The sequence below is a fragment of the Aptenodytes forsteri genome, unplaced genomic scaffold, assembly GCF_000699145.1.
Source record: "Aptenodytes forsteri isolate BGI_AS27 unplaced genomic scaffold, ASM69914v1 Scaffold547, whole genome shotgun sequence".
Taxonomy (NCBI): Eukaryota; Metazoa; Chordata; class Aves; order Sphenisciformes; family Spheniscidae; genus Aptenodytes; species Aptenodytes forsteri.
In genome coordinates, this window is record NW_008795324.1 from 136,502 (window position 1) to 144,124 (window position 7,623).

General features: G+C 56.0%; 1 protein-coding gene across 1 annotated transcript in view; it reads left to right on the forward strand.

The window, feature by feature from the left end:
* Positions 1-4,069, forward strand: part of SLC39A5 (solute carrier family 39 member 5) — a 15,300-nt gene extending 11,231 nt beyond the window's left edge. Inside the window, exon 7 of the mRNA XM_019472268.1 lies at positions 3,846-4,069. Coding sequence (XP_019327813.1) covers positions 3,846-4,069 — 224 coding nt within the window. The remainder of the gene's footprint in view (positions 1-3,845) is intronic.
* Positions 4,070-7,623: the final 3,554 nt, after the last annotated feature.

Sequence of the window (7,623 nt, forward strand, 5' to 3'; positions counted from 1 at the left end):
AGCATCCGCCATCCCCAGAAGTCTCCATGGCTCAGCCCTGCGCGGCCCCCCCCAGCCCCTCCGCCCCTGCGGGGAGGGGACGTGGGGTCCCCTCGCCACCCCGTGTCCTCTCCCGGGGGACCGGGGCACCCAGCGCTCCCCGGGGTGGGACGGCAGCGGGGTGCTCACACGCCTGGCTCTGGGGGCGAGGTCGGAGCGCGTTTCCCTTCCCGCTCCCCCTGGACCAGCCGCTAGCGGAGAAAGGACAGGACATAGAAGCAATAGCATTTTAATAAACATAATTGATTCAAAGCCACAATATGAATAACAGGACTTGGTCGCAGCTTACATTGTATAAAATAGATCAAGTCTGAATGCTTTTTTCTTTTTTTTTTTTTTTTTTTTTTTTTTTTTAATTTTTTTTAATAGCATTTTAATAAACATAATTGATTCAAAGCCACAATATGAATAACAGGACTTGGTCGCAGCTTACATTGTATAAAATAGATCAAGTCTGAATGCTTTTTTCTTTTTTTTTTTTTTTTTTCCTTTTTTTTTTTAATTTCTTTTTAGTTCCTTTTCCCCCCTCCCTCCCCGAAGGTGATGCAGGATTTCTGAAAATACATATATGGAACATCCGAGACAAAAGTAACCGCTCACTAGGCTCAGGCGGGGGTAAGGAGGAGGCCGACAGGATAGCATCTGCGCTGCGGGGACGGATGGCTTGTTGGGCTGATTTCCTTCTTCTCCTACGTATTGCCTCGTATTCACTCCCTAGAACCGCTTTGGGGGTTGAACGGCTTTGTGTTTCCCTTGCACGACACGAAGCGATTTTGCTCGCTCCAATTTCCTCTACCCAGAGACAAGTGCTTCGCTGGTCAGGACTGATTTTGGGGCTCTCTGGGGCGCCTGCTCTCAGGAGAAGGGCGAGAAACCAGCAAGCTCAGGGGGACATGGCTCAGTTTGCCCACCAAGGCACCCGGCTTTTTTTTTTTTTTTTTTTTTTTTTTTTAAAAAATAAAAACCTAATACTAATTAAAAACCTAATGCTAATAGTGCGGTCTGCAAAACATCTGCTAGCATTAGAGGAGAGCAGGTCAGTCACCTCATTTCAATTTTTTTTTTCTACTTCTTAATATGTTTACTTTCCTACCATACAAGAGGTTTCTGTTATTGATCCTGGGATATTGTATAGTCAAAAACTGGATGGGGAATTGACTGGGGGAGTTGTCAATAACTCGGACGGGGACGGTGCCGATGGCTCTCGCTGCGGGGACGCTCGGGCACCGGCCCCTCGAGCTGACGCACTCACCTCTCCCTCCCTGCCCAAGTACAAAGGCATCCATGTTAAAGGTCCCCAGCAAGAACGACTACCGATTAAGGCCCTGCCGCTGACGAACAACAGCACGGCCACACGCTGGTTTTTGCTCAGCAGGTTCCACATTTCAGTGCACTGGAGGGGAACGAAGCCGGGGAGTTAAAGTAAAAATACCTTCAGAGGAGACGAAGCAGCTGCTACACACGGACACGCACGCAGACACCGGGCACGCGGGGCCGGCGCACAGGGGGCTCGCTCGGGGCCGCTCTCCCCCTCGACCCACCCCTTGCTGGGAGAGGGGCACTTGCCCGTTGCAGGCAGATCCGGGCAGAGCCCGGCCGTTCCTGCCCTCGCTCAGCCGTGCTTGCTACGCGCGCCGCCGCCTTGTTCCGGCGCTGAGGCTGCGGGTAGAGACGCGAAAGCGTTTCCCCAGGTCTGTGCCCCAGCCCGGTTATTGCCAGAGGTAGGTGTGAACAGTGCAGAGAAGACACAAATTAAAGCAGCTCTTCGTTATCTAACCACCCCACAAACAAGCCTAAAGAGACGCTCCCGTCCCACGCTGGCTCTTCCCGTGGCACGGAAAGCTCCTGCCCGGGTGCAGCTGGCCCCGCCCGGCACGGGGCAAACGGGGGGTCAGGGCACCCTGTGCCTGGGCGGGTCTTGCACCGGGGCACCCGTGAAGCGTGGGGGCTCAGGGTGCCCAGAGCAGGCAGAGCTGGGAGAGGAACCGTCTCGGGCCCTTTCCCCAGGGAACGTCGCTCTCCGCTCCCTGCAAAGGTCTGAAACAGCCAAAAAACCGGCGCCAGGGACTGGGGTGTCCAAGTCCCCGGGGGTGTCCAAGGCTCTGGGGTTCGGCCAGCCCCGGGGCAGCCGAGGGGACGGTCACGCCACAGGCGGGCGAATGTCCCTGCAGCTGCCCCAGCTCCAGCCCTGCGGGGAGTGAGGGTGGGCTTCAGTCCCCGCAAGGGGAGCCGGGTGCCGACCGCTTCGAGGATGCCCGGGGAGCGGCTCTGCCGAGCGCCAGCGCCCACTGCCCTGCGTTTGGCACATCTGCAGCTGGGCAGGGAGACGCCCGAGACCCCTCCCCGTCCCACCGACGTCCCCTGTGCCGGACACCCGCGAGGGAAGGAGCGACGGGCAGAGGAGCCACCGCTGCCTCCCGGGGCAGTGCCGGCGTGGCAGCAGAGCACCGAAATACGGCCCGAGAGATGTTAACAGATGTCAAACCCGGACTGGCCGGCGGGATGCTCCGAAAGGCTGCAGGTCGCCCAGCACGGGGCCTGGCTGCAGCGGGGAGGGGGGGCTGAGCCCTTCATTACCAACCTATGCTTCCCTGACGCAGGACAGATGAGAAATGCAAATCTCCGTGAACTCCCTTCCATGTGTATCGAGGAGGAAAAGGGAAGGGAAGAACCTACCGAATGACTTTAAAAGGACATTGAAAGGGGTCTGAGAGGACTCGGAAATCTTTAAAGCTAAGAGAGCGCCTGCTGAGACGGAGCACGTGTGTGCCCACGGACAAACGGACCCGCACGCCTAACATCCACGCTCCCGACCCTGGAGCGGGCGAGGAACGCCGGGCACTGGGAGCCGGGAGGTCTCTGACCGGCAGCACCGCATCCTCACTGCAGACAGACACTATTTCTGAACGCCCAGCCCTGCCCAAACGCCAGCTCGTGCCTTGCTGCTCCGAGCCGAATCCCAGCCCGTGACAGAATCCAACCCGATGCCTGCAGCGTTTAATGAGATCTCCTGGACACCAACAGGTTTGGAAAGAGCGGGGAAGCGTCGCGAAGCCCGGCCGTACCCGCCCCCGCGGATCTGGCAGCTCCCTGCCCAGTACCTGCTCTGCCGCGCTGGGATGGAGGTGGAGATCCGCAGGGAGAGGCTCTGGCCTGAAGCCGGCTCTCGTGGCTCTCACTGCTGGGGACGGGAGCCTCGGCGGGTTTGGGGCGCGCAGGAGAGGGAACACAGGCTGATGGGAAAAACTGAGGGCTCAAAGAGAAATTCAGATCTGTTGGAGGAGGAGGAGGAGGAGGAGGAGGAAGAGGAGGAGGAACTGGCACGTAACGATTTCAGTGCAAATTTTCAAGCCCGTGCTGCCGAACGCGACGGCTGTAGCGGGTCGCTTCAGGACGTGTGTGCCCACCAGCTGCGGGGGAGCACGGCCGCTGCGGGGCACCGGCTGGGGGGACAGGCCAGGATGTGACCCCAGGCAAGGACCTAGTGGCTGGAGGGCTGAAATTCAGGCTCAGTCCTCTTGCAAAACCAGCTGGGCTGCAGGTTTTGCTCTCAGCCTTCCTCTGCCCACCCCACCTCCTGTCCCCGCAGCCGGAGCCAGACGCCGGTAGGGTGAAGGGGCGCGTGACAGGGGACGCGAGAGCTTTTTGGGGCACAGAAAGACAAGGAGTGGCTCCGAGCACCGTGAGGCACCCGAACGCTGCCCAAACGCCAGGAGCCCTCGCCCTGTCCTGCAGCGGGGCTGGGACCCCTCAGGGGGCCAGGACCCCTCGCACCTCCAGCCCCACTCCCCGGCCTCTCCTCCCAGGGAGGGCAGCCACCGCGTTTTATCCGACTCGGACTAACTCAACCAGCAACTCCATCCATGTCTTTCGCCGGAGGCACAGCTCGGAAGGGCTCACTCCCGGGGCGAGGAAGCTGGTGGCAGGTCTGCGGACAGACGGGCAGCGCTGGCCGGGGCGGGCAGAGCAGCATGGCGGGGACCTGCAGCACTCTGAGGCTCCGAGGACTGACGCAACCCCTGGAAACTAAGTGCAGAGCACCAAAGAAACGGCAGTTTTGGTCAAGCCGTGAGGAATTCACTCCCTACGGCCTCAGGAAAAAAAAAAGAAAAAGAAAGGACAGGAGGAAGGACCAGGCATGCGAGGCAGCAGCCGCCCACCCTCCGCAGCTAAAGGAGAAACCCCAGCGGGACCCAGAGCTTCGGGATGCGCAGCGCGAGACACTCGGCACCCTGGATCTCCGAAACATCACACCCACGGTCACGCACCGTGGCTCAGCTAGAGGTTTCCATGCATTTACTTTATTATTTTCAAGTTGACGAACAATATTGATATGACTGGGTCAAGTAAGGCTATTTTCCTCTTTTTTCCCCTCCTTCTCCCCTGCATGGGAAGCTCAGACAACGCCCAGACACACGGACCCGCACACGAACCACTTGCACGCACACGCACGCCAGAACACCGAGACACAGAAGAGGAAGAGTCGTTTATACCTGACTGGTGATGAGGTCTGTCCTATCTTATTCAAATAAATGTTTATGTGCATAATATACAGAGGTGCAGCATTTACACATAGGATATTGTAAAGACACAGAGCTTGCTACAGATGCCTTCGAGTCCTTAGAGACGCATCCCCCGTCGCCACCCTGCCCCTCGGGGGCTCTGACCCCATCCCGTTCCAGCCTCACGCCGCGACTCTGAGGATTTTAGTTTAACTAACGAGCCGCGATGCAGAGAGCCACCGCTCCCCCTCCACGAGCTCCCGGCAGGTCCCTCGCCTCGCGCATACGTTACCCTCCGCCTCCCCGCTCCGAAGCTCCCGCCGACGCTTCAGCCGAGCCTCGGCTTTGTTGGGTTTTTTTTCTCCTTTCAAACACACCCAGCACTGCTGAGCCCAGAAAAATTCAGCCAGGAGAAGAGGTCTGAACAGCTCCTCGCGTCCTTGGAGAAAAACAAAGAAACACAGAAAAGGAGGAAAAAAAGGAAAGAAAAAGAAAAAAAAAACCCCCGAACCAAAGAATCCGCGTGTCCGTGCCAGTATCTCGAATGGAAGGGGTTGGTTTTTCCTTTGGTTTCTTACTGAAGGCAAAGGTGAGCGTGGGCCGACAGTCTGCACGGGTCCGACCCCGACATTCACACCTGGGGGGACCCCGAGGTCCCCCCCTTCGTGGTCCCTGCGGCAGGCGGGGGGACATGGGGACCCTCGGGGTGGAGCTGGGAGGGAGCAGGGGCAGCTCCCCGGGCCCGTCCCCCCGCCCCACCGAACAACAGAATAAAATCAAAGAAAAAGATTGTTTCTCGGGTCTTTGCAGTTTGTTCTTTGTTTTGGTTTTTCACTTGTTTCTCACTAACACCTTACCCCGCAGCTGGGGGACCCCGGCAGGGCCGCGGTATCTACAGAATCACTACCACACTCAGAGTGTTCAAAACAAACAAACAGGAAAAAAAGACTTGTTCCATTTTTTTGGAGTTTTTGCTTTGTTTTTAGTGCTACTTTTATATCTGCCAGATTCCAGCCCCGGGATGCGGTCGACGGGGCTGGGGACTACTCGTCTGCATCTCGCTTTTGGTCGAGGGAGCTCCTCGCTCTGTTCGGGGCAGGGACGGGGCGGAGGGGGAGAGGGGGGAAGGGGGTGATGGAGGGGGGGGGAAGCATTTTCCTAAAGAAAAAAAAAGTTTCAAATTGCCTGCAGCTCGGGAACAGCAACAACAAAGAAACACCAACCAGATTTGCATCATCGTTAGGTTATTTTTGAATTTCATTGAAGTGCCCGTCGAGAATAAAGCCAATCCCAGCCTCCCTGGGCTGCCCTCTGCAAGGACGTTACATTCAGTGTTTGTCAGCAGTTTATATGGCTCAGCGGGGCCGCAGGGCTGGCAGCCCCTTTCTCTAGCAATGGCAGTGCAAATACACCTTTTGAGTTGAAATGTATTTGTGCTTTTTTTTTTTTTTTTTTTCTCTCTCAAAACACAACTTCCCTTTGTTCATTCATTCCCTAGAAACAAACTTTTTTTTTTAAAATTAAAAATGAAAAAATAAAACCAAAGACACTCTCTTATCCCTTCCGCTCTTGCTGCTCTCTATCCCGTGGGATGCTAAAGGGAATCCAGACTCATGCTTTAACAAAAGTGCTTATTACTTGAAGCAAGTGCTTTGGACCAAGGGGCGGAGAGAAACTTCCTTTTTTTGGAGGTCGGGGCAGAGGAGGGGACGGGTGATCCGGTGCCTGCGTATTCAAAACCAAGAGATTTAAGTAGCATTGAGGGGGGAAGCTGAAGAAGTCGCTGCTTGGTGAGAGCTACACCAAACGGATGCCGGGCGCCGGACAGAACACTAAGCGGGAATGGTCCAACTTTGGCATAAAGGTCTGTGGGAAGGAAGATTTGGGGGAGCCCCCGTCCGCCGCCCCGCGAGGGGCCGGGGAGGGAGCAGGCAGGGCAGCGGAAGTTTCCCTCCATCCCTCTTTACAATGCACTAGGGAAACCATCACAAATCTCGTTTAGCAAAATAATGCATTATTACCAAACACTTTGATTATTACTTAAATTGTCAAGCTGTGCTGTCAAATGTATACAATACAGCGTTAAAGGAGAACAAGACTGGTACCCGCAAGGAAACTGGCCGCACGTCCCCCTTCCCACCCCACCCCATGTTTCCTCCCATGTGCTCCCAGACCATGGATGCGCTGCTGAAACCTCGTTTCCCTCCACATTATTATTATTATTATTATTATTTTTAATAAGACACAAGGGGAGGGGAGAAAAAGATCCTCACTAAGAGCAAAGAACACACATATATAAAGCACGGTGCTGCAGAGAAGAAATGGAGAAGCCCTTACAGAGATCACATTGATTGTCTCGTCATAGTTTTAGTCGTCATGTTGAGCGGAAGTTAACGCGTCGTAGCACAGAAACAAGGCCAAGAGAGAGATCAGTTTTCTTCTCTAAACAAAGAAACTGAAAACCACAATAATAGTCCAAAAAATAAGGGGGGTGTGAAGAAAAAAGCAGCATTCTCTGTGTGCTCTAAGGAACGCTCTCACCCCGGCTACAGGAAAAAGCCACGTTCAAGTGAAATGGTGCTGGAGTCCCGTCCCCCGTCAGCGATGCTAAAGCCACATGGCATCGAGGACCAGGGCACGAGAGGCACGGCCGCATCCCTCCCGCGGCGGGCACGGGACGGCCCAGCTCTGCTGGCGCCTCCGAGCTTTCCCCAAGTGACTTCGGGGGAGCCGGAGCGTCGCTCAAGAGGACGGAGCCATCACGGCTCCAGGGTCTGCCCTGCTCCGAACCCATCTCCGTCCCCGGGAATCGCTGCCCGCGCCAGGGATGGGAGCCAAGGCCGGGGGCGGCTCGGCCCCTCCGTGTGCCTGAAAAAGTACTTTAGCCCTTGAAGACGACGGCTCAGGACTTTGGACCCATTTTCCTGCCCCGCGGGGAGGGCGAGGGCCAGCAGCGAGAAGAGGAGATAAAGTGATGCCTAAATTCCTCCCGGAAAGGGAAAGAGCTGCAAGAGGCAAGTGCGGACTCGACAGCAATGTAAACAAGTCTCTTTTTCCAGTTCTCCTCTGTAGAATACTGAAA